A 27800-nucleotide genomic window follows, 5' to 3' on the forward strand; every position below is an offset into this window, starting at 1 on the left:
CTATAGTTGTGCGTCACCGCGAGACTGCATGGTAATGAAGCCGCGGCACTGTGGGCCAGAACTCTGCCGCCTGAGAGAGGCAGGAGGACAGCGGCCGGGAGCCAGAGCCACAGAATTGTTGCTGCCGCTCCTGTGGCCACCGCCACTGCCACCGCTCCTGCAGCCAGCCAAGACACAATGTTGAGTCTACAGGATTCTGTGTGTTTTGAAATTAGCATAAAGTCCTTGTTAAAGTCCTGGAGCAGCAGCTGTGAGTAGAGATGCCTGCTTGGGGGAGAATGCTGAGTTGTGAATATTCTTGCCATTCCTTGCATGCCTTCTCCCCAGACCCATCCAGATAGAATCAGAGTCTGGAAAGTACCCTGGAGAGCGTGCTCTCCAGTGACCATCTGTCAGATGTGAGTCTTGAGGGGCACACGTGAGGCGGTTGTGATTTGAGGAGTTAGGTTTTCCTTGATGAAATTTGCCAGCCTCGGGCTTGCTGTTGTGTGTTATTCCGGCAAAGTTTCTCAGAATCCATCAAAAATGGGGAAGGTGACGAGTCAGCCGGGATTCCTGCAGGGTTGTGGTGTCCAGGACCGCTCCATAGTGCTGTTAGCCCCGAGCGAGTGTGCAGCAGCATCGGTTGTCTCCAGGCAGCAGGCAGTCTCGCAGGCTGGCAGGAACTTTCCCCTGCTGTAACTGAAGTTGCAACGGGCAGTCGTCATATGTGCTTGAGTTTATGAGAAAGAGCACCAGGAGAATATATTTCCAGTTCTCTTTAAGTCGGGAAGCAAGTGCCATTGAGCCGTGATTCTCCCTGAGTCCTTCCCTCCAATGAGGATTTGGCAGAAATACTGGTTTCATTTAGTATGTTTTCAGGGGTTACTTTTGCTCTGAAAAACCCTCAGAACACTTATGATAAGATTTATCATCTCCGACTCTTTACTCTGCTGCCAAAGTAATCATCACCATCAACTTCGGGGATCAGAGTAATGAATTGCACGAGCTCCAGCCTTCTTATCAGGATTGTTTTATGCAAAGAAAATTGAAGCACAGAAAAATCGTGACTCCCCCAAGGTCATGTAGGTAGCCGAGAGCTGGGGGCATAGAATCCCGGCGATCTCGCTTCCAACTGTGCTGCTGGTGCCCAAGCAGCCTAATGAATCAAACATGAGAGATTAAATTTAAAGTCTTTCCTGCCCGGCTCTTTATGAAAACACTTATTTAATGGAGTTTTGTCTCATAAGCAAATGAGATGCAAGTCCAAATGTTGACATGAAGGAGAGCTCACTGAAGACAGTCTGAAGGGGTCTGCCTAGACTGGCTCTGCTTTTTTTACTTCATTGATTTCTGGTCTGTAAGTAGTTCTTTTCCCACGCAGAAGCCACCTTGCCCGATGGCAGGAAACTGTTAGTTTTAGGAAAGTTTTCAAGTGCGTGAACATAGTTGAAATATTGGGGGGCTCACGGAGGTTGGTCGAGCTCATGATTTAGGTAGCTCAGAGTTAGTGATCTTTCTTCTGGCTTCCCCTGCTCCTGTCCTCAGCGCACACTTACTTATCTACAGTGAGGCGACTGGAGGCATAATTAACACACTCACGTAGAAGAACAGCCTATTATGTCACAGCAGCTGCTCACAGAGCAACTTAGTGTACTTGTCTGTCCCGCAGCCAGGCACAGCCGCAGCCAAATCTGGTTTAGTCATGTTCCCTGAATCCGAGAGTGAACCCAAAGCAGATGCTCGCGAAGCCTCCGGTTTTAGCTGTGCCGGTAGGCGAGAGATTCAGTGGATGGGTAACCCATTGCCCTTGGGCATTCATCGTGCGTATCGAAGATGGTTTCAGAGTTACAAAGCAATGTGTTAGTATTGAAAATATACTGCCAGTGTCGGTGTTTAGTAAGACCCCCAACCATGTCCGTCTGAGGCCTGGGAAATGGGCGGGTGTTTTCAATTTCACCAGTGCCAGTGTATGTCAGCACGGAAGGGGCGGGGGTATTAAGACCCGGCTGTCTCTTTCCAGGGATGCTTTCGTTACACCCACACTTTTGAATCAGCCAGCATGGATTGAGTGTATACTGTGGAATCCAGAACTCTGTGAGCTCACTCAGGGAGAGGTCGCCCGTCATGACTATTACAGTGGGGTGGTCGAGAGGTGACATGCATGCCCCGTGACAACCAGCTGATGGTGGCAGGGGAAATGACCTGGGAGGACAGAGGTGGAAGAAGTGGCATTAACACAGGGGTGGGGGATACATAGAGGGAGGAGGCTTTTCAGTGCTTGTTTTGGAGTACTGGGATATTCCCTAGGCTCGCAGACAGGCTCGGCATCCAGGACTTTGTGACCCAGAGACCAAGGTTTGTTAGTGAGCCCCTTCACTCCACTCCTTTAGTCATGGCCCAGACTTGTCCCTCCACCTTCTGAGTTTTCTTTTGATCTCCTGGCTGTTCTGGCATGTGCACGCATGCGCGTGCACGCGTGCGCACACACACACACACACACACACACCCTCCCTCCCAGTGGGCAGGACGTGGCCACCTGGATTATCTCCATCATATCCTTTTTACATCCTGTTTGCAGCTTCTGTTTGCTGCTAAAGGTTCTTTTTAAACTGCCTTCCCTTAAAGTCCTTCCCTTCCCTACCAATCTTTCTATTCCCTGTAGAATGAAGTTTTCCCTCACGTAGCTTCTGTCCATTCCGTCTGTCTCTTGCCATTCTCACCCCACTCTGGGAGCATGCTGTGCCGCCCACCGTTGTGGCTGGTCCCTTCCCCCTGTCTGCTCCACAGTGTACTCCATCCTGTCTGCTTTGCACGGAACACTTCTTCTCCATCACCCATCCCTGCCGTCAGTCAGTCGTCGCTGCATCTGTCCTGTGCTTCCCTTTGGGCGTCGGTCATTGCCACCCCCCTCCCACCCCTCCCTCTCCGCTACTTGATTGCGCTCTCCTCGGGGTATAGATTGGTTGTCTTTGTTTTTCTTTGTATACTTACTGCTTCACTGCGCTCTAGGAAATGTCTGAGCACCTAACAGAGCAGGTAACGATGTAGTCATCTTTATTTGTTGGAATAAATTAACAAATAGCATAGAAGATAAGAAGGTAAATATATGGCCTGTCTCCTGTTATCTGATTATTAAATTACATGCTCTGGACACTTGTTCATATGAACAGAGCTAATGGACCCCATAAGCTATATATATATACATGCATGTGTATGTATATATATGTATATATGTATATATATAGTAATAATTAAAAAGGTAATGAATTTGGGATTGGGAACATGGGGGAGCTGTGGGGTGAAGGTGAGGTAGATGAAGTGCTCATGTAAGATGTTCTCAAAAAGTAAAATACATAAAAAAGAATAAACAGAAAAAACTTTAAAGTTTAGAAAATACTGTATGTTAACACTTCCCTCAGGGGAACAAGTCCTGAAGCAAAGTTGTGTGAAACCATACCATGGCGCTCTAAAAAATTATTATGTTCCATTTAGTGAACTTCTTGGGGAGAGCAGAGAACAACTGGGTTTGTTAGGTGGCTTTTAAAAAAAGAAGATGAAAAAGAAATCCCACTAAATTTTTATTTCAGATGTTGCCCGCATGCCCCTCAAGAGTAAAGGAAAAAGAAAGAAAAATCTCACGTTTTCCTGACTTACTGGACCCTAGCCACAGTGCCTATCATTGACAGTAGGAGACCTTATTTACATGATGTGCTTGCCTGGTTCCTGGTTGGCCGGATGCTACGTTGGGTTCTGGTGGCAGAGGCCCTGGTGCACAACTGCTTAGCTGGCGGAATGTGGATGCAGCCCTGCTGAAGTTTGCTGAGAGCTGAACCTTTGTCCTTCGGTAACAGTGAAGCGACATTTGTGTGGCCTAAATTCAGGGTTTTGACTCTGCGCCAACACTGTCAGGCATCACTCCTTTAAACAGCAGCAGCAACAACAGCAAACAGAGTCAGGGCCGGTCTGTGAAACCAGCTGCACAGAGAGGGTGTTGTTCTTTCAGAGCTTGGTAGAGTCCTCTCTCCCTCCCAAACTGATAAGGCCAGGCAAGCTTCCGCCTCTTCCATTATTATCTGTGGTATTGGTGAAGGTGGCAAATGTGTGGACAGCACCTCCTGTGAACGTATTTTTAGAATTATCTCTGCTTACATAATCTTACATGGCAGCTAGTATTTCAAAGGATTCCGTTTTTATCACAGACAGTAGAAGAGATAAATTGACCCAGTTTAACCATCTTGTACATTAGAATGTGAATTCGATATGGTGTGTTAAGGGACTAAATTTGCATAGATTGCTTGGATTGGCACAATGGAGTAAGTCTTAAATAGCATTTAGTACTCAGAAATGTTGCTCCTGGATCACAGATAGGTCTCCCCCACCCGCATCATACTTTCTATCTAAATTTGTTAAAATCATAATGGTCTTTGAAGTAAAACTTTGCATTTATTGCAGAACTTTGGGGGCCTGGTGTCATGTATAGTTCGTGTGTTTATGTGCGTGTACATGCATTTCTCTCATGTTATGCACACATATATTTATAAGCCCTCATTCAATCATGATGGCTTGAGGAGGAATACCCTATTCTAAAAATAGCTCAGTCGCAGTATAATCTACTTTCTGTCCTGTTGCAATTTAGACACTTGGTATAATAGCGTCCTACAGTGCTGCAGCATGTATTGGTACTTCATACGTTTTATGGCTGAATAAATTCCAATGTGTGAATAGCGAATATAGCACATTTTGAATATCCATTCATCAGCTGACAGATTTCTGATTTTCTGTTTCTTTAATGTTCAGATAGCCTAAAGAACATTAAGGCCCCTTGCCTGTCCTCCAACCCTACACACCTACATACTTCCTTTAATCTTTCCTGTTTTGTTAGGGAAGTTCTGGTGCAGTGCTGCTCGAGCAAATTTGAAGGAAGAGTCAGCTAGCAGCAGTTCAGGAAAGGCATAGATGGGCGGAAGAGCTATCAAGTGCAGGAGACTGGATGGGTTGTGGCTGACTTGGCTGGAGCTTATGGAGTGGGGAAGTGTGGGGGCCAAGGCTGGATCGGTAGCTGGGGCTAGACCACAGAGGATCTTGAAAACCTTCTTAGGGGTTTTGATTTGAAACCAAATGGGGAACCATTGACAGTGGCCGAGTCAGTTTAACCAAGTGTCCATTTGTGTGGGATGGGGAAGGGAGAGAGTGGAGAGCCACACTGTGTGGGGCTGTGAGTTCGAATGCTTCTGTAGTAGGCGTGTGAGAGGAAGGGTAAACAGAAGGCAGCGTCTTTATGTGACAGACACGTATATAATTATTTTATGGAAGATACTCTTCTAAGTCCATTACAGAACGTTAGCTTATCTAGTCATAGATGCAAGATGTGTTGAAGAGGTAGAACATTAAGTCTTGGCTGTGACACGGGAGGTGCTGGGCCTTGTCAGCGAGGTTCCTCTGAGGCCATTCTGTAGGGTGGCGTTTTCATAGCCACCCATTTCAATGGTTTAGCTGTTGAGACTGCATGTTGGTTGTCATGAAAAATAATCAGTCCCTCCCTGCTTGTTGCCCAAATGCCCTGTCATTCCTGCAGAGAAGTCTTTATTTTAGGAGATGGATCCTAGATAGGAAGCCGACTCAGTGTTCCACTGGGTGTGGGCTCTTTGTGATGTGCTCCTGTTAGACTGGCCTGCTTTATCTTTTTTTTTTTTAATATTATTCTAAATCTTTAAACTAGACCTACCTCATTTTAAAAATTGGTTTTTAAGAAGTATAGCCAGTTACTTATTGAATGTTTGCATTTATTATTTTTTTAACCTGCTAAATTTTAGAATAAGAACAGAGTACAAGAATGAAATACGAAAGCTGGGCCTTTAATCCCAGCACTCGGGAGGCAGAGGCAGAGTTTGAGGCCAGCCTGGTTTACAGAGCAAGTTCCAGGACAGGCTCCAAAGCTACACAGAGATGTCTTGAAAACCCAAAAAAGAAAGAAAGAAAAAAGAGAATGGAATACATAATCAGGAAACTCTAACAAGAAAGCCACCGCATTTGTGGGTGACTGAGACTCTGTACAAGTTCAATGTGGTATCCCTGTGAAATTTTGGGTGCCTGCTTCATAAATCATCGCCTGTTGTGACTGTCCCCTTTCCTGTGCCCTCAGTTAGGGTGGTTTATGGACTGTCGTCTGTCAGACCCTGGGTCCTGTCTTGTACTAAGGTATGGAGCCTAGAAGAGTCCTGTTCTCTCATCCAGGTGCCTCTCTACCAGCCCAAGGGCACCGCAGACTCTGGTCCTAACGCACCCTTCCCTCTAGGCCAGTGGTTCTCAACTTTATGCCACAATCCTTTAATACAGTTTCTCATGCTATGGTGACCCCCAACCGTGAAATTACTTCCATTGCTATTTCATAACTGTCCTTTTGCTACTGTTATGAATCGTAAGGTAAATGTCTGTGTTTTCTGATGTTTTAGGTGACCCCTGTGAAAGGGGTGATGACCCACTTTCTAGTTCCTGCTCTTTCTTCCTTCACAACCTTCCTTTGTCAAACTCTGTTAGGTTTCTTCCTGCAAATAAGGTGTCTGCTTTGCTCTTGTGGTTTTAGAAAACAAAGCCAGACAACCTGAAAGGAACTGTAACCCTACCGAATCCACCGATGGGTCCCTTCCATGATTGAGCCCTGGTTGAATGTCTTCCTGTCTGTTTGCTTCCTGTTCTTGTGCATTCTGCACCCATTTGCTGGACCCCTCTTTATTACCCTACTTTGCAGATACCATGTTCTGTCTCTCATTATTGGACTACTCGTGTCCTCAGTGTGGCTGCCATTCATCCCTTCTGCAACTTTGTGGGGCAGAAACCTTGGCAGCTAGTAGCTCTTCTGGATGCCCTTGGCACTGATGACTTGGGATTTCAAACACGATGCCTGAGAGGCATCTGGCTCACGGTAGGCATGACCAATGTCCAGGCTGTTCGCATCACTGGCGTATGGTACATCCCACTGCTGGTGGAGTTCTTGAACTTCTCTTCTAGAAATAGCATATTTGCATCTTCCTCACTGTTAAGAAGAAACTTCCTAGACATGATTGGCTAGCCTTTTACAGACGTGTGATGTCCCAGGACTGTACAAGTTGTTTTTCATTTAGTGTGTTATTTCCTAACTTTTAAAATAGAGCCATTAGAGAAGGAAAGTTTTTATCCCCTTCAGAAAAATCCACTTGAGTGAATAGGGAAGGCTCTGGAAGCCAAATCCTTTTCTTAAAATTATTCATTTACTTTTATTTTATGTGCATCGGTGTTTTTCTTGCAAGTATGTCTGTGTGAGAGTGTCAGATCCCCTGGAACTGGAGTTACAGACAGTTGTGAGCTGCCATGTGGGTGCTGGGAATTGAACCCGGGTCCTGGAAGAGCTGCCAGTGTTTCTAACCACTGAACTCTCTCTCCAGATCATAGAAGCCTAAAACTAAAGGACCAGATCTTTCCTTAGGAAGGTATGATATTTCACATATAGTCAGAATCCACAGTAGGAAAACATTTAAGTTGCTTTATAAGTTGTATTTTCAATTATCTGATTAGCACATGATAATTAGTGTAGGGTGAAGAGATGAATAATAAATTTGACTAACAATGTTACAGCAAGTGGAGACCCACACTACACACAATTAATGCATACCTTTTATTTAAGATGTTTCTCATAAAAGTTTGGAACAGGATGTGCGTGAGTCATCTTTAATATTGGGAGACTGAGAGAGAGAATGATTCCAATATAGTGGTCTTGAGTGTGCTCAGTGATGAAGTTATTGGTGTGATTTACGCTGTGGTTGGCACACAGAGCCTCTTGTGGTTGGGATAGAGAGTGGTCTGCCCCTTCATCTCCCAGGAGGAAGAATTTGGGGCAGTATGGCAGATATTATTACCAGCTTCTAAACTTAAAAGTTAGCCAGGGGCTGGCAGACAGCTTATTGCTGACAAGTACTTGCCATAGAAGCATGTGTGCGAGTTCTGATCCCCTGAGGTCACAGGAAAGTCAGGGAGGTGTGACAGCTGCCTGTGATCCCAGTACACACCCCACACGTGTGTACTCCCCCACATGTGGATATGTAGATACCACACACACGCTCATCAGCTTAAAAAAAATAGAGTAGCGGGTGACTTTAAGTAAACTTAAGAGTCGATAGGTAGACTAGATAAAGAATGTGCATAAGGCATAGAGAAGAATCAATAATTATTCTAGAGAATATAATTTAAATTTTGCCCCTTGAAATTGCAGATAGTGACAAGCGGAGGAGGGTGGAGCACCGAGGTAAATAGTTGAAAGCTTGGACAGTGATCCAAACGGTTAAAACCTTGAAAAAGTCAATTCATCAAGGTTTCTAATAGGAAATGAGAGAATCGTATTTGTCTCGTGTCTTATTGGTTGTTCCTTTGTTTTTTTATGCTCATGTGCCATGACATACAGTTATTTAAATATCCGCATACTACCTGGTGGGAATCATTTGTGGTATTATATTACAGGCTTCTGTACTTATGGACCTTTAGACACTCAATGGTCAAAACTAATTTTAAATGCGATCATAGTGTTGAGTCATTGTTCTTCTTTAGCGTAAGGCAGTGGTCCTTCTTACGCTCACTGTTAGCAGCTTCCAGAAACTTAGGATGCCAGGACCCCAACTCGGCTAAGTCTGTTTGTGGTTTAAGATGTTGCCGGGCACGGGCAGCAGGGCTGAGCATCAAGCCAGGAGGCTTAACTTTGCCAGAATGCCAAGTATGGATCTGAAGTGTCTCTCAGAGGGTGAAGTAATAATAAATCGTGCTACAGATAGATTCTTTTCAGGGGTTTGCCAGTTTCCTAATTTGCTCTGAGGAATGCGCCAAGTGGATGGCAATGCTGCAGCTGGCCTGTGGTCCCTCGCTGTCCTTGAGTAAGCTCATAGGGTGAATTCTCTATGTTTGCATGGTGAACCGTGCAGAGGACTGCAGGGCCAGCCTGCTCACAGCTCGCGCAGCGTGCTCACTGCCTCAGCCAGCATTGTGTGAAGTGTTCTAACTCCTTGCATCTTCCCCACAGTAGCTAGAGTTATTCTGTTCGCTTTCTGCCAATGTGATCAATATACTCCCATAGAGAGTTAAATCCCAACTCCACACTAGTTTGTATTTTCTGGGTGGTCCTAAGTTTAATCATTGTTTTCCCCCCACGTTTGTTAGGTTCTTAGGATTGTTTTTGAGTTTTGTCCGTCTGCTGCCAGTTTCTCTCCATGGCATTGTCTTTTAAATGCATCATTGAATGCTTTATATTTCCTTTCATGTATCAGTACTTGTCAAAATTCGCTCTTTCTGGTTTGTGGTATTATTTTCCTTAAGTATTTTAAGTGGTTTGTGGGGCCAGATGAAAATTTTAAATTGTCTTTATTATATTTATTTATTCCTTGGTGTGTGTTGGGGTGGGCAGCTCACAGTGGGAGTCTTGCAGTCAGAGGACAGGTTACAGGGGTTGAACCCTCTCCCTCTCCTATGTGGGCCCCAGGGATCAAGCTGGATGGAAAATACCTTTACATGCTGAGCCATTTTGCTGGTCCAGACGCAGTTTTTAAAAATAAATATATTTTTTTAATTCTATCATGGATAGTAGTTCCTTCTTGCCTGGATTACACATGAAAATGCTTGTCTATAAGGCTTTGAAAATTAATTTTAAACTTCATGGCCATCTGTACTTTAGTTTTTGAACATAGAATCTGTAATATTTTGACAGTCTATCTTGATTATTGATGTATTTTTATTATAATTTTAGTGTTCCCAAATTTAGAAAGTATTCTTTTTTAAAAAAAAAACAGGGTCTCTCTATGTAGACCAGGCTGTCCTGGAACTCACTTTGTAGACCAGGCTGGCCTTGAACTCAGACACTTTTGCCTCTGTTTCCTGACTAGTGGGACTGAAGGTGTGTACCCCCCATGCCTGACTAGTGGGACTGAAGGTGTGTACCCCCCATGCCTGACTAGTGGGACTGAAGGCGTGTACCCCCCATGCCTGACTAGTGGGACTGAAGGCGTGTACCCCCCATGCCTGACTAGTGGGACTGAAGGTGTGTACCCCCCATGCCTGACTAGTGGGACTGAAGGTGTGTACCCCCCATGCCTGACTAGTCTTTGTATTTTTAAAAACGTAACTTCTGTGGCATGTCTCAGAAGTGTATTCTTCTAGTTATACACTAATAGAGTTTCCTCTACCTAGATAGAAGATCATGTAGAAAAATTAATTGAAATTATGCTAATATGTTAATTCTATGGGAATTGATACTTCCATTAAGCTGTCTTATCACAAATATGTTTTCCTTGTGTTCTGTTCTTTTATCTCCTTTAAGAAATCCTTGTAGTGTCTAAGTGCAAGTCTCACAAGTCTTATGAATTTTTAAAAGCAACATGTGAGGTTTTTTTTTTTTTTACTTAATGAGAATTCCATTCATATATTTAATGCATCTTGATCATATCAACCCTTTGAGTTACCCCTGACTGTCCATCTCCCAACCTCTGGCATGTCCACCTCCCAACCTCATGTCTTCTTCATTTTTGAAAAAAATAACTCATGAGTCCAGTCGGTGATGCCAGTAGATGCAGTGGTGTGATGTCATCCACTGGGGTACACACAACCTGCCAGTGGCTCTATCTCCAAAGAAGACCGACCCCACTCCCTGCAGGTAACCATAACTACTGTGAACTCAGGAGTGCAGTGGCCCATCAAGTCCTGAAGACGGCGCTGCACCGCGCTCGCGCCTCCCATGAGTGCAGTGTCCCAGAACATCCAGAAGATGGCGCTTCACAGCGCTCCTCCCCGTCCTGCTCTTACCTCCTCTCTGCCTCTTTCGGGATGTTCACTGAGCCTTGGTAGAGTGCCCTGTGTGTTGATGGCCGAGACTCACAGACACTTATTCTCAGCACTTTGACTAGTTATGAGTCTTTGCCGTCACCACATTCAGCTCCCGTGAAGACCAAGAGCAGCTTGTGTACGAAACGAGTTCCAGACATGGCTGTGCAGGGCTGAAAGGTAAAATTCTCCATGCTTTAAAGTAACTTTTTGTCCTCTTATTTTCTATTTATGAATGGAAGATTTTTTTAATCCATCCTTATTTCTTGATAATTATAGTATAGAACGCTTTGCATATTTTTTAAAATATCTCTAAGAATGATTCTGTTTTCTTTTTTCTTTTGGCTTTTCTAGACAGGGTTTCTCTGTGTACCGCCGGCTGTCCTGGAACTAGCTCTGTAGACCAGACTGGCCCCAAACTCACAGGGATCCACTTGCCTCTGCCTCCCGAGTGCTGGGATTAAAGAAGTTTGAGACCACTGACCAGACAGTTTTCTTTATTGTTGCATTTGTGTATATTATCTATAGCCTCCAGAATAGTAATGAACAATGCGGCCTAAGTCAGCATCTTTATTTTGTTTCTATTTTTAATAGAGATGGGTTTTACGCCTTGAAACCTACCAGCTTTTCCTCTTAACAAGATGCCTGAGACAACTGCTTGTAAAGAGGAAGGATTTATTATGGCTCCTAGACCATAGTTGGATGAGCCCACTATTTCTAAGCCTCTATTAGGGCCACGTGGTGAAGCAGAGACCCAGAAAGGAAGAGGATGTGGCTAGCCAGGGTCCCACAGTTCTCTGGGGGAATGCTTCTAGTTACGCCTCCAGGTCCTCCCTCCTCAATACTGCTACCATTTGTACCAGACCCCCACCACACTTAGCATCTAAACTGTGGCATTCTGATGTGACCCCCAAAGGATCATATCTATGCTAAAGTACAAAATGTTTCCCATCTATACCCAAGTCTCTAAAGTGTTAATAATGTTCCAGCATTGCCCAAAAGTCCAAGTTCATGGTCTCCTCTGTGACTGAAGGCAAAGTCAACTGTGAGCCTCTGCAAAACAAAACAAAACAAAACAAAAAAAAAACAACAAAAAAAAAACAAAAAAAATCAGAAAGGAACACACACTTCTAAGTTACATGTCTGAACGGACACAGAGTGAGCTATTTCAGAAGCCAGAACTAGGAAAGTGGTTAGAGTCACTAGGGGCAGAAGCACAGGGTCAGCACTAAATCCTAGCGCTTCCTATGGAGAACCCGGGTATGTTGGGGGGAGTGAGTTCCAAGGGTTTGGTGTTTTGCTCCTCTGGCCTCCTTCATTGCATGTGACTTGTCTCTTGCTATAGAAGGTCTTTGCAGGTTGTCTGCAGCTTGCTATAGGAGGTTTTGTACCATGCCGACACCTCTGCATTCTTGGGGGTATCCAGACTTCACAGTTCACCCTCCTTAGGCCTAGCTGAAGGGACTCACACTTACTTGGAATCTTGGTGGAAGCTGCCATCACTCTGTGAGTTGAGTATTCCGCATGCGTGCACAGCTGGCATCCTTTGGATGGTGCCAGGTTCTGCTGTCAGTACCAGTGAACCTGGGCCTGCCTGAGCCACAGCCATTGCAGCCTTGGAATGTTTCGCTGGGCCTTCAGGGGTGGGGGTACCCCCATAGCTCTGTTCTGAGAAGCACTCAGCCAGCAAAGCCTTTGAAACAAATCTGTATGACTGCATTTCCAAGCTCGAGCAGTCTTGCTGATTTGGTGGCTACTCCTGAGGCAGCTTTTCTAGGGTCCCGGTACAAACACCGTGGCTTCTCTGTCCCTTCCTGAGGTCAACAGCACCACCCTGCTTGACTGGACCATGGCATACACTGCTTTTCTGGCCAAGTTGTGTGCTTGCCAAAGCTTTCCATGTTGCCTTTTACGTTATTTGAGATCAGGTCTCACTGTGTAACACAGGGAGTGAGTTTGCAATCCTCCTGCTTCAACCTTTAATCCCAGACCTTTGCAAGTGTTTTTTTTTTTTTAAAAAAATACTCACTGAGTCAATTTAGTGCTGTTCTTATGCACATGGGTGTGGTGCCAGCCACTGGAGCATGGCAACCCACCAAGAGCCACACCCCTGAAGAAAATTGACTCTCCCTGGCCCAGCAGCCCTCAGTTGGCAGCAGCTCCCAGCTCGCTGTGGGGCCTCATGAGCCCCACGCCCGACATCCAGCATATTCTTTAAATACTGCCTTATCTCTGGGTTTTTAGGATGGCTTGAGCCGAGCTCCATAAGGAGTCAAGACCATCATAACTGGAATTCTCTAGCAGAGTAAGTAATGGGTTATTTAGAAGATGGCTCATTTTCCTTGAGCTTTGGAATATAGAATATTTCTGTGGAAGATTTCAAATAGAAAACATTGAACACATGCCAGAGATGTCACAGGACTTCTATGTTTAGAAACTGTTTTTAGTGGAAATAGTTTCGATTAGGATAAATAAACATTTTTGAAACAGCTGCTCCGAGAACAAGCAAAAGTTTTAATTATGTTATCCGTGACAGTTGAATGAGAGGAAAACGACTGCGCTAACTAGTGTGGAAAGATGATTTCATTCACACAGTAGAGAAGCAGAAAATTTAGGGATTGGAATTAACAAGATGTGTTGAGCTTCTGAACATGGACTTTAGTTTTCCTCCTCTTCCCTTCTCTTTTAAAGCAGTGTCTCACCACGCAGCCCTGGCTGACCTGGAACTCACTATGTAGACCAGACTGGCCTCAAGTTTGCAGAGACCCATGTGCCTATGTCAGTCTCTGAATATTGGGATTAAAGTTGTGCACCACCATGCCGGCTACATGGTCTTTTTATATTTTTCTTCCTAAGTTAGCATGTAGAGATATGTATAGCCCCAGCAGTGTGAGTAGCAGTGAATTTTGTTATGTAGGAAGATCTGACACGAGGTGCTAACAGCCTACCCCAAAGCCACAGTAACTAATAGCATGGAGCTGACAGAGAAACAGAGTGTTAATACACAGAACGAGGAGCCCAAACACATATTCAAGAATGGATTTAGGCCGGGCGGTGATGGCACACGCCTTTAATCCCAGCACTTGGGAGGCAGAGGCAGGCAGATCTCTGTGAGTTTGAGGCCAGCCTGGTCTACAAGAGCTAGTTCCAGGACAGCTCCAAAGCTACAGAGAAACCCTGTCTTGAAAAAAAACAACAACAAAAAGAATGGATTTGGTTTATTTTATGGTGATTCAGCCAGTACAAAATTTCAGTAAGCGCACCCGGAAGAACTAGTTAAATCTTGGAAGACAATCTGCATTAGTAGCCAGACAAACTTCCAGGCAGACAGTAGACTGGAATGAAATAAATAAATGAGCAAAGAAAGAGTTACAGCAAAATACAGGGATCTGTTTATCTCTCAGAGCGAGCCTTTTCTCATTTTTTAGACCTTTGCATTGTAAATAAGTTAAAAGATTCAACCAAAAAGTCTGATGGACCTTAGAGGATAAAGGGTGCTTGGCAGTCGCGCAGTTCTGGGGCAGTAAGGTTACCAATGCCAAGTTCTCATAAGCTGGGGCAGGAGTATGCGCCAGAATTTGTTCTTCCGTGTGACAAGTGATACTAATTTGGAACTAGTTAGCTGGGTGGTGGTGCATACCTTTAATCCCAGCACTTGGGAAGCAGAGACAGGTGGATCTTTGAGTTCGAGGCCAACCTGGTCTACAGAGCGAGTTCTAGGAAAGGTAGGACTACACCGAGAAGCCCTGTCTCAAAAACAAAACAAACAAAACAGCAACAACAAAAACCAAAAAAAAAAAAAAAAAAACCATGCAAAGAAGGAAGGAGAGAGAGAAGTTGAGATTGAGACTGATTTAGAACCAGCTTACTCCTCGGTTTGGTTCCCCCAGGAATTTAGTTGAGTGGTTGCCCACTGAATAGTATACTTTGAGATCCTTCCATCTTGGAAGGCAGGATGGCTCAGTGGGTAAAGACAGGTGCTGCGGAGCCTGGTGACTTGCGTTCAGTGCCTGGAACCCACATGGTCAAAGGAGAGAATTGACTCTCATGGATTGTTCTCAGACCTCCAAATGGATACAATGGCATGGAACACCCTCTCCCCACCACATACACAATAAGTAAATAATGTAGTAATCTTAGGAAGATTCTTCTGGTTTTGGTGGTTCAGTGTCTAGCTTCATGAAAGTGCCAAGCAGTAGCCCCTTGTGTGGCTGCCTCCACCCGCCCACTGAAGAATATCTTGGTTGGTTGCGTCTATTCCGGTGACCTCGATCAAAGCTGTTGCATATTAAGTGTAAGCAGTGTGCAGGTTGTGGCATGGACGGACCGTTTAGTTCCTCCGTGTGAAAAACAGGAGCAGAGGCAAAGGTATTACAGGAAGTGCATGTTCAGTTTTGTAAGAAACTACCGAGCCTTCTTCTCACGTGGTTTGCCCCGTCTAGACTCACCACCAGCAATGAATGACAGTTCTGTTCCTGCTTGTCTCCCTTCCTGTAAGACGTAGTCGGCCTGGGGGCTCCGCCGCTCCAGGAGCTGTGTGGTGATACTTTGCTGTTGACAGTTTCTTCGGGACGTTATTGGGATGGGCATCTTCTCGCCCGGCATCTGTGTGTCTTTGTGAAGTGCCTGTTTTTATGTTGGGTTCTTTTTTTCTTTTTTACCATTGTTGTTTATATATTTTGCAAGCAAATTCTTTATTAGATTTTTTTTCTTCCTTGGGGCTAGTCTTTTGATCTTTGTCATTGATTTTTTTTTAATTTTTTTTTTTTTTTGGTGTCACTAGTGTTGTTAATAAGTTTTCCTCTTTCCATTCGTGGATCTTGTCTTTGGCGTGTGTCTAACAGGCAACACTGAAATCAAGATCACCTAGATTTTTCTCCCGTCTCCCAGGAGATAATAGAGTTTTTGCATTTCATGTTTAGGTCTGTGTGTTCCATTTTTTGTGGAAGCTAAAAGTTCTGTTTAAATTCTTTTGCTTTTTTTCTTAGGCATGTGGGTGTTGGGCTGTTGCAGCCGCTTGTGTTGAAAGCCCCTGTTTGCTGCCTTGCCTTTGCTCCCTTGTCAGAGATCAGTGGACTGTACTTGTGTGGGTCTATTTCTGGGCTGTCTGTTCTGCCCACTGATCTATTTGTCTCTTCCTTTGCCAGCAGCACAATGCCTTGATGACTGTGGCTTTATAATAAGCCCGGAAGTCAGGTAGCGTCAGTGCCCAGGCCTTATTCTCCTGCCACATTGTACTGCCTGTGCTGCCTGAGCTATTTCTCTTGCCGTACAAACTTTAGAATCTGTTCATTGGTGGCCATGAAATCACTCTCTGGTCTGGGTTTGCTTTTTAAACTAGTTTGCTTTTGACTTGTGAAGTCTTTATTGTTGTTGTTTTTAATTCTTGTTCTAAGGCCACATTTACCTTACACCCTTTTTCCCTTGGGTGTTATTAAAACTGATTGTCAGGTTGGTATAAGCAATAATGATTATAATAGTAAGCAACTCTATGGTGCCATAAATTTCCATATCACATAAACCTCTATGTAAGTATGTGAGCTGTATGTATCTGAGGTGTATAAACCTGTACCTACAGAGGAGTATGTTTGTGTGTGTGTGTGTGTGTGTGTGCGCACACACACACGTGCATGCACACGTGTACATGAGTGCATAAATGTGTGTGTAAAGACCAGAGGTGATGTTGGGTACCTTCCTAAATTACCTTCCATCTTATTTTTGAGAAAGTCTCTCACTGAACCTGGAGCTCCCTGATTGGGTGAGGTTGGCCAGCCAGTGAGCTGTAGGGACACCCCTTGTCTCTACTCGCCCCCTAGCACTGGCATCACAGATGCATACCTCCATACCTGGCATTACATGGGTGCTGGGGATTGAAGTCTGGTCCTCAGGCTGAGAACAAACACTTTGCCTATTGAGCCATGTGTTCAAACAGCCCCGAAACCCACTCTTAGAATGACCTCAGGTACACACAGTTCAAGGGCTATGTCTCTTTTTACTTGCCTTTTCCCTTTGACTGAATCTGAATTTTTCAGGGTAGAGGTGTTTTATTAATATGACAGCTGTTTTATTATGTATACTCTATCAGCACAGTGCTGTAGAGAGTGAAGTAAAGAATAAAAGTGCTGAAATATAAAACATTTAATACTTGCTTTATTCTAATATGGTTATTTGTGGTCAGTAGGTTTATATTCCAAGAGTGTTTAATGTGACATTAGATTCTTCTGTTTGTAATTCAAGCCTGGGCCATGTTCTTTAAACTTACACTTTAACATTTATGCTTTTATTCCTTCATGGACATGATTCTATAATTTCATGTAGAGAAATACTACTGTTTGGGCTGGAGAGATGATGACTCAGTGGTTGAGAGTTTATCTAGAGAACATGAGTTCAGTTCCCAGCACCTATATTGGCTGACTTACAACCATTTGTATCTCCAGCTCCAGGGGAGGCAGCACCCTCTAGTGGCCTCCCTGAGCACTGCACTCATGTGTACGACCAGACATACATATACATAATTAAAATTTTAAATACTAGAACATGAAATCTTCTTCTTTAACTTTTTAAAATATTTAACTCAGGCAGTCAAGTGTCATGCATATCTTGGCTAGGGTTTCTGTTAACATGATAAAATACCATGACCAAAAGGTACTTGAGGGTAGGTAAATGGTTTATTTCACTTTAGCTTATAGTAAACAGTCCATCCCTGGGGGTAGTCAGGGTAGAAAGCCAAGCACAGAGGCGGGACCTGATGGAGAGGCCATGGAGGATACCTATCGCCTACAGCCTTGCTCCCCATGGCTTGCTCTGTCTGGCCCTCCCAGCACTTTGCCAGAAGACGAATGTCTAGTTCTTACTTGTTATTAGAAAATCAGTACAGCCGAGCATTACTTTGTGCTTTTTGGGCTTTTACTTACGTATCCTTATACTTGTTCATTATCTTCTGTCCTGTTGTCTATTTGAAGGCACTGGTAGTTTTCTAAGTCATTCATTTGTGCTTTGTGAATGGCTATGAGAGCGATTAATTCTCTGGATGATATGCTGCAGTATTTTCCTGCCTTCCAGTTTGGTTGTGTGAATATCTTCTTGTTGTTGTTGTTTGAATCTGAGGTTGTCTTTTGTATACTTTTTCGTGCCGTTTGGTATTTTTGGGTCATATTATCTCTGTTGCTCGTGCAGCATTCAATTCACTGCGCTATGAAAAATTAGGTTCATTTCTAACCCTCTGTTATTCGGATGTTTAATGGCCTGACATTTCAACCGGAAGATTCTCCCCACCACACACACTTAATTTTGTAGTCGTAAATACAACAACCATTGGCTAAAGGCACACTAAAAGATAAACTGAAATATTGTTTTAACATGCTTAATCATAAAAACTTGGTATTGGTAAATTTTCGAGTTTTCAACTTAGAAATGAAGTTTTTCCTGGAACTTTGATTTCCTTGACACATGTCCTTCACACGTCATGATCACAGGAGGCTCTCAACCTCCTGATGCTGTGACCCTTTAGTACAGCTCCTCACGTTGTGGTGACCCTCAACCGGAACATTATTTCACTGCTACTTCATAACCATGACTTTACTACGTTATGAATCACAATGTAAAAATATGCAGGATATCTGATCTGCCACCCCGGAAGGGGCGCGATGCACGGGTTGAGATCCGCTGTCTTAGAGCTTTTACCACGGTTCCGTTGGAAGCGAGTAGACAGCAGTGATGGCCATTTGAGATGACAAGTGTCTGCGGCTCTTATGGAGCCAAAAATAATTTCTAGAATTTAAGATCTGCAACTTTTTCCACAGTGACACTTGTTGACGGATTCCCTCCTTAATAATGCACAATGTTGGATCGTAATGCATCAGAGACAAGCAGGTCATTGTTGGAAATAATGTGTGCTGTGTTCCAAGGACTGCAAATTTTTGTCATGGATTGTTTTTATGATACAATTTTAATTCTAGAATACAAAATGTGTTTTAACTTGGTGCTAATAAAAGGTGCTTGTTTTTCGGTTCGATATTAGCAGTTTGTAGTAATCTTCAGATTATTGCATTTTTTTGGGAAATTTATTTTGCAAGTAAATTTTTCCATGCTGTATTTTACAGAACAGGATTTTTAATTTTTTGAGATGCCCTCCCCCACCACCATCACCGTGTGGCCCAAGCTGGCTTAGCGACTGCTTTTCTACCCCACTGGTCTTGAACTCATGATCCTGACTCCTTCAGCCCTCTGAGTGCTGGAATTGCAGGCATATGCCACTATGCCCTGCTTAGACTCAATTCTTCTTTGACCTAAAAATGCAATTTAGGCTTTGAATTGATATCTTTTGGGGCAAATTTGCTGTCCTATCGTAATATATGCATCCATAGCTATTCAGTGTTTGAGCCACTGTGTTCTGCCTCCCCGTTTTAGGGATGGAGTTAATCAAATGACAGCTCCTTCTATGGAGAGGGCAGGAGCTGGAGATCAGTTGGTAGAATAGAAGCACAGACTTCTGTCTGGGCACGCCAGGCCAGGAGAAGTCATGCCTGCTACTGTAGAGTGGTCCGTATTCAGCCTCAGGCTGGGAAGATGGACGTGACCAGTTGAGTTATCGGCAGGCGTGAGATAGTCTTGCACTGTTTCCATCCAGCCCCAGAGGCCTTACTCCTTCCAGACAGCACATCGTCTGAGTTAGACGGCCCAGCGTCCTCTGAGTCGGTCTAGTGAGATACTGTGAGTTACTGTTGGCTCCTGCGCCTCACTTCAGCACAGGAACTGGGCGAAGCTCAGAGCCTTTCCTTTCCACATCCTCTGTACCAAGCTCAGTCATCTCACTTGGATTTCTGGGCTGGCATCCCTGGTGCCATGTCTGGTTTTCTCAGACTCCTTCTCCAGAGGAGCCAGAGAGGTTTACAAGGACAAGTCAGATCCAACCCCTCTTCACTTTAATACTTTGCACGGAAAGGCTCTTCACGGCGTCCTAAAGGGCCCTCTGTGTTCCGCGTGCTGACCCTCCTCTCATCCCCCTCCACCCCGGGCCCGCCCTTGTCCTTCTGCCCACGTGTGTTCTGTCCCCACTGCTTTGTTCTGCTCCCCTTGCCCTCGTTTAGGCCTGCACCTCGGGGTGGCTTCTCCGGCCTTCGTGCACATGCTTCCCGAGGTAGCATCTTTCGGCTCCCAATCCCACTCCTGTTTCATGTACTTGTTTCGCTTTCTCTTTAATTTTCTTCATTGCTCTAGCACATTGGTTCTCAACCTCGCTGACGCTTCAGCCCTTTAACACAGTTCCTAGTGTTGTGGTGATGCCCCCAACCATAAAGTTATTTTTGTTGCTACTTCATACCCGTGATTTGGCTGCTGTTATGAATCATAATGTGAATATTTTTGGAGATAGAGGTTTGCCAAAGGGGTCGCGGCCCACAGGTTGAGAACCCACAGGTCAGGACAATCTGACCAGAGTCCAGTTTTTCAGTAAGTATTTGTCATGCACCTGCAGTGTGCCAGGCACTTCTAGGTACAGGGGAATCATCTAGGCCCAAATGAGAACGCCTGACGTTTGGAAGTCACATGAACAAAGTGAGAAATTGCAGTGCGTAGTAAACACAACGTGTGGCTAGGCAGACGTTAGAGCAGCAAACCTGGAAAGGGAACCAGGGAGAGAATGCTAAGTGAGACGAGATCAGGGAGGGGTTGGCGAGATGCGTGTTCCGTGAGGTGGATGGAGTAGGCTCCGCGGAGCCAGTTTTTCATACAGGGCTCTTTTGTTTCTCTGACTTTTAGCTTCAGCTCCAGTCAGCAAAGTGAATAAGTTCTGCGCCGCCTCCAGCCTGCATCCCACTTCGGGAAGAAAGAAGAGCATCATGTCAAACATCACGATTGACCCCGATGTCAAGCCTGGTGAATATGTCATCAAGAGCCTCTTTGCAGAATTTGCTGTTCAAGCTGAAAAGAAAATTGAAGTTGTAATGGCCGAACCCTTGGTGAGTAGAACCGTCTATAAATCTCATTTCTTTCTTTTCTTTTTTTTAACTTTTGCATTAGCTGGTATAATACGCATTTTTGGAAGGGAATAATATCCTTGAACACATTTAAGGGCTAGGATTGTTGTAAAGTGCTGATCCTGACAGCAGCAGCGGCTTCAGAATCCGCTCTGATAAATTCGTAGAGATAAGTAAGGGAAGAAGTGGCTGCACAGGTGGAAATCGCCTGGCTCACTAAAACCTAACAGGACAGAAAAGAGAAGCTGGACTGGACTAGTCTACAGATCGGTGTAAAGGCTATAGCAAGCTTACCCTAGTCAGCGTCTCGTTCTTTTAATTATGATTTTTGAGTCAAGGTCTCATGTGGTTCAGGTTGACCTTGGACTTGCTATATTGCCAGAGATGACCCTGAACTCCTGACCCAATTGTGCTTTCCAAGTGCGAGGATTGGAGGGAGACATGTGCCGCCGTAGCTGACATACATATTTTTACACTAATATTACATGAGAAGTGGTTGGAGGCTGTGATGAGGACTGCCCAAAATAAATATGTAGGTAAGATCCTGCAGTTAGAGACCAGGATTGTGATCAAGAGCACGGCCTGCTACACAAGGAGACAGTTGTACGTAGTTCGGGCTGGCATGAAGCAGGGCCTTAAAAGCAGAAGAGAAAGCAGTAGCAGACTCAGTGGCATTTGAGGTGGATTAAGGAGGAGCAGTCCTGGAGTTAGTTAAGAGTGGCAGTTGTTTGGGATCTTAGAAGGTGGCAGTGCACTGACTTGGCTCCCATAAAGTACACGGGAGCCTCTTGAAGCCCTTAGGTGAATAAGAGCATTTTTCGTTCGAGTGTATTAAACTAGACTTACTGGCGATCTGGTCATGTGGAATGGCTTGATTGGTGGTTGGGAATTCTTTCGGAGATCTCCTAAGAGATGGTGATTGTTGGCATCTTCGACCTCGAAGCTGAAAGAACACTGATACCAAAAGAAGTTAAGGACTGAGTAGACGTATCATTGCCAAATACCCAGACAGTCCGAATTAAATGAGGCGAGGTGATTGGATTTGTGTAAGGCAGCCTGGTCGTTAAGAGAACAGGCTTAGCTTTGGGATGTTACTTGGTCAGGTAGCACTGGGGATGCAGAAAGCGCTTGTGTTGCCCTGCGGGTTTGAAGGGAGTGAATATGTGTCGCGCAGGGCTAGGGACCGAGGCTGATGAAGATCGAGACTGTAGCTGCTGCAGCACGCTGACTCCTACCCGACTGGATTAGGGGTAGGCGTTCACTGCCAGGTGGAACTTGGCAGGGATTGTTGCTCTCCTGAGGCCAAAGGCCAGGAAGTGGTGGAGTGAGGCATAGTATTGACTTTGGGACCTGTGTGCTGTCTCAGGACGGAGCACAAGAGAGGAAGATTGATGCCCTAGGAGAGTGGAAGGCGGCATCAGCACACACGCTCTGAATTTTCTTAGGTATGAAACTGATCACTAAGGTGAGTTCCTTCCTAGTCACTAAGTCCAGGAAGCTCCTCGGTAAAAGTACCAGTGAGATGATGTGTTACGGGGTTCCAAAGTCAGCCGGATGTGTATTCCAGAACTGTGTATATAGTCCATTCCACTTAAACCATTCTGGAATTACATTTTGCACATCAAATTAATGCTTTTCTTATACCGGCACACAGACACATGCGTGTTTTATAGCACTGCGTCATATTAAGTGTTTTCTTACTTTGGTTTTTGTTTTTTCGAGACAGAATCTCACCAGGTAGCCCTAGCTGCCCTGGAACTCACTATGGAAACCAGTCTGTCCTCAAATTCAGAGATCCCCCTGCTTTTGCCCCCCAAGTGCTGGGATAAGAGGCATGCACCACTATGCCTGGCTTAGAGTTTCAAGACATAAGAATTATAAAACTTACTGATATAATTAATAACCATAAGTTTTAATTATAAATATGCTTAATCAACAAAATTTTGATTTTTCTTTTCAGTGCTCTTTTAATGATATAATGAATAGCTATAGAGCCATCTTCAATAGCTCATAATTAAGAAAAGGAAGAAAAATCTTATGATAAGTTTCAGAGAGTTTTGTAGTGTGTCGAATGACCAGGACCCATCACCTGTCTTTAGTTTTCTTCTTGCACCACACACTGAAAAAAACACCACCAGTTTCATATGTTATGGTCCTATCAAGTCTCCAATACTCCATATTCTTGACAGAATTATGGTTTTGAAATTCTTAAGGTCTTGAGAGTGAAAGGATGTATGAGAAGTTTACCTAATATGACCAAATCTCTAAATTAAAAGTCATTTCCTTTTAATTTGTACATAATGTACATAATGTCAATATGTATTTATGCACATATATACATATGTATATAACAGCATGGACATATACACATATGTATGACTATGTTGTATCATGGTTGGTTATTTGTCTTCCTTGGTGAGGGTTACGTGTTGGCAGGATCCAGGTGTCGACTGCAGGATGGCCTGTGGTGTAGGTATCTCACCAAAGCTTACACTTTACCTTCAATTCAGCCCGAATAGGCACTGTGTACCTAAGAAGACTCAGTGCCACTGCTGAAGGCAGAGCTTCTAATATATCTTCCTTCAGAATAGTCAATGCTGCTTTACTCATTCATTTAGCAGGTTATTTCAGGGGTACCTGCTACATAATCCTAAAATGAGATTATAAAGTTATACTTCCATCCTGAGAGCCTGGAGAGAGGGCTCAACAGTTAAGAGCACTGGTGTTGTAAGGAACCACTTGTTGGTTCCCAGCCGCTCAGCCCCGAAATAATCACACAGAAACTGTATTGATTAAATCACTGCTTGATCCATTAGCTCTATCTTCTTATTGGCTAGCTCTTACATATTAATTTAACCCATCTCCATTGATCTTTGTATTGCCACGTGGCAGTGGCTTACCGGTTTTAAGTTTTGGTGTGTCTGTCTCCAGCGGGACTACATGGCTTCTCTCTCATCCCACCTCTTTCTCCCAGCATTCAGTTTAGTTTTCCCGCCTAGCTAAGTTCTGCTCTGCTGTAGGTCCAAAGTAGTTTCCTTATTAATTAACCAGTCCTATTCACAGCATACAAAAGGGAATCCCACATCACACTGGCTGCTATTGCAGAGGACCTGGTTGGTTCTCAGTACCCACAGTGGCTAGTAACCTTCTGTCACTCCAGTTCCAGAGAATCTGTCGCCCTCACAAGACGTACCTGCAGGCTAAACACTTGTATACTAAGATAAAAATAAATGAGTCTTTTAAAAGAGATGCTACTGTAGCATGGGTGCTGCTGTCCCTTTGTCACACCTTGAGCGAAGGGTGTTCCTGCCTCTTTACCCTGCCGTACCAAGAATGCCCCTGAACCTTCACCACAGCGTATAGATTTTTACCTGTGACATCCACTTACCGAAGCAGTTCCTCCTTATCTAGGTCAGGCAGCTTAGTTTGTATTTCTATCCAGGTCTAGATAGATTGTAAATCCATAGCATCATGATAATGAAGACACACGGACCCCAACCCTGTGGCAGTGTGTAGGCGTAGTTTCCGGTGCTTTCACCTGTTTTGAAGATAATAAGCAGCCGGCCACGGGGCTCCCTGGGTTCTTCTAGAAAAGCCTCCCAAGCTTCCGTCTGAGCACAACAGCCCCCAGGGCTTGTCAAGTGGACAATGCTGACCTGGCTCCTGGTCAGTCAGAACAGCAGGCTGCAGAGAAGTCGCAGGAACCTAATCTGCAGGAAAATGATAGAATCAGTTTTCTTCATTCCCGTGGAAGGAATGGAAATAAAAGAAGGCTACAGAGGCCATCGAGGAGGAGCTGGGCTTAATTTTCTCCCCCTAATTTCATTTGCGCGTTAGGAGGAAGATTTCAGAAGGGCAGGCAGTGATTGAAATCGCAGCCTACGTGCTAGGCAATCCAAGAATTTTTGCTGAGATGGATGACTCTTGGCTTTCCAGGCCTTTCCAGGCTTACCTGTTAATTGTGTCCATTGTCAGTGGCTAGAAAGAAGATGGAAGACAAGATGTTAGCCTGTCACGGGCTGATTCAGACCTTGTGCCTTGTTTCAGGGCCCGCATCTCAAAAGCTCTCTGATTTACTTGTTATTTGAGAATATTAAATATTCTCGTTTTATTTTGAGTTTGTTCCACTGCATCTTTATGTTTGTTTTTACCATCTGCTGGCATGCTTTCCAAAATAATTTTAAAAGATTTACTTATTCAGTTTTTATGTATATGAGTTGTTTGCCTGCATGTGTGTGTGTGTACTGTGGGCCTGCGGTCAGTGGAGGCCAAAAGAGGGCATCAGGTCCTTGAACTGGAGTTATGAGTGGTTGTAAGCCACCACGCAGGTACTGGGAACTGGACCCGGGTCCTCTGCAATAGCAGTCAGTGCTGTTAACGGCTAAGCCATCTCTCCAGCCCTGGCATGTAGACTTTAGCATGCTCTTTTCATGAATGATGCTCTAAAGCTCTGAGTGTAGGAGCAGTGCACACACACATGATCTTCCCATGTAGACCCTGGGATGGGCTCTGTCAGCTCTTCCTCTAGAGGCTACTCAGGGTCTCATGGGAAGACCTGCAGTATCTATCCTGAATGGGACAGTTTTGGTTTTGGATTGTGTTCTGAGTCTGTGTTCCTACTTTAAAGAGACCTGTGAAGACCATGGCAACTCTCATAAAGGAACGTATTAATAGGGACCTTGCTTATAGGTCCCAATTTTCAGAGACTTAGTCCATTATCATCATAGTGAGTAGCATGGTCAAGCATGGCAGACATGGTGCTGAAGAAACAGTTGAGAGCTGCATCCTAATCTTCTGGCAGAGAGTGAGAGAGAGACAGAGACATAGACTAGGCCTGGCATAGGTTTTTGAACCCTGAAGCCCATTTCCAGTGGCACACTTCTCCAACAAGGCCACATCTTCTCCAAAAGAGCCACACCTCCAAACTGTTTCTAATAGTGTCTCTCCTGATGACTAAGCACTCAGATATATGAGACGGTGTGGGCCATTCTTGTTCAACCCAGCACATTCAGCATGGTGGGGTTTGGCTGTAATCAGTCGCCCGTCTTTGGGGTGAGACCTCATCTGCTGTTGTGTTCCCACAGCTGGTACCTCTCCGTTTTGACCTTCGCTAAGGAAGGCCCTGTGTCTACTGTAAAAGTATCACTACCCCCCAAATTCAGGTGGGTGAAGGAGACTCAAAAGCTGATTCAGGCACTCCTTCAAAACACTTGTCCAGCCAGGTGGTGGCGGCTCATGCCTTAATCCCAGCACTTGGGAGGCAGAGGCATGCGGAGCTCTGTGAGTTCGAGGCCAGCCTGGTCTACAAGAGAAGTCGAATCCTGGGTTTTGTGCCTGGTGGGTCAGCACTGTGCCTCATCTTCAACCCTCTTGGTTTTGTCTTCACTCTCCAAGTCCTGAGCCCTTTGAAGCCCAAGAACGTCAACTGGGTTACCTTCACTCTCTGCCGGCAAGCTTCCCTGTGGCTGTGCTCAAATGACATTGTCTCCTCAGTCATTTCTGTCTGAAATCTGTCCCTCCCATCCTTGTCTGTCCTTCACATAGATTCCTGCTATGCTCTCAGTTTGTGGTCAGCTGCATGAGGGTGGGGCTCATTTCTGGTTTTTCCATGGTTGTATCTCCAGAGTGTAAGGCACTCAGCATGTCGCTGGATGGGGTGACTGTGACCCAAGGCAGGAGCAACATCTGTTGCCTCCCTAGGTGGAAACTGTCATTGTTTGGTGAGATATTATCCTGACACTTTTTACCTGCTCTCTCTTTCTCTGTGTAGCTTTGGTTTGAATCTCTATGAAGGTTGTTTTTGCTGTTATCTTAGTAGGTTCAAAGCAAGATAGACTTTAAAGTATTTTAAACCTTAGAATCGTTATTATTATTATTGTTTGCTTGTTTTTTTGGTTTTTCAAGACAGGGTTTCTCTGTGGCTTTGGAGCCTGTCCTGGAATTAGCTCTTGTAGACCAGGCTGGCCTAGAACTCAGAGAGATCCACCTGCCTCTGCCTCCCTAGATCTGGGATTAAAGGCGTGTGCCACCACCGCCCAGCTTAATTTTTATATTAATGAAATTTGAGGACTGAGAGAAGGCTCAGTGGTTAAGAGCACTTCAGTTCCCGGCACTCACATGGTGGCCCACAACCAAATAAAAGTCTGGTTCCAAAGGATCCAATGCCATCTTCTGACTTTATGTGGGCACCAGGCATGCACGGTGCACAGAAATATACAAGGTCAAAACATTCAAACATGTAAGATAAAAACAAATAATCTTTAAAATAAAATCATAGAAGAGTAGAAATACTTCCAAAAAAGGAAAGTACAAATTTCTTTTCTTGAGACAATATTTTATGGAGCCCAGACTGGCCTTGAATCCACTATGTAGCTGAGAGTAACCTCAAACTCCGGCTCCTCCTGTCTATGCTAGAGTGCTAGGATTACAGGCATGCACACCACACACTCTGCCAGCCTATCATTTTTCATGTCTGTTAACCATCCTTGCCACCTGAAACACACACACACACACATACACACACACACACACACACACACACACACACACACATCACTTCTACTGTGCCTACTTTATAATGGGTCTTAGCACCCGTCTTCATAAACACATATGCTGTGGGACAATGATCTTGTACTCTGTAAGGGTTTGTCACTTGTATTGGTTTAATAAAATGTTGATTGGCCAGTAGCCAGGCAGGAAGCATAGGCAAGGTGATCAGAACAGGAGAATTCTGGGAAGAGGAAAGGCTCAGCCCGCAGTTGTCAATGAGAACAGAGGACGCAAGATGAGAAGGCCTCGCTGATAAAAAGTACCGAGCCATGTGACTAACACAGACAAGAATTATGGGTTAATGTAAGTTATAAAGTTAATGAGAACCCTGAGCTAATAGGTCAACCAGTTTATAATTAATGTAGACCTCTGTGTGTCTCTTTGGGACTGAATGGCTGAGGGACCAGACGGGACAGAAACCTCTGCCAACACAAATAGGAAGAAAGGATATATTTGGAG

The 27800-nt window shown here is 44.6% G+C and overlaps 1 protein-coding gene across 10 annotated transcripts in view; it reads left to right on the forward strand.

Moving 5' to 3' along the window:
• Positions 1 to 27800, forward strand: part of Fryl (FRY like transcription coactivator) — a 237554-nt gene that overhangs the window by 94557 nt on the left and 115197 nt on the right. For all 10 annotated transcript variants that reach the window (XM_087908964.1, XM_087908963.1, XM_087908958.1 and 7 more), the window contains one exon: positions 20575 to 20774. In XM_087908964.1, coding sequence (XP_087765090.1) covers positions 20655 to 20774 — 120 coding nt within the window. In that variant the 5' untranslated portion in view covers positions 20575 to 20654. The remainder of the gene's footprint in view (positions 1 to 20574; positions 20775 to 27800) is intronic.

Source organism: Myodes glareolus, chromosome 8 (assembly GCF_982192425.1).
Source record: "Myodes glareolus chromosome 8, mMyoGla1.1, whole genome shotgun sequence".
Classification (NCBI taxonomy): Eukaryota; Metazoa; Chordata; class Mammalia; order Rodentia; family Cricetidae; genus Myodes; species Myodes glareolus.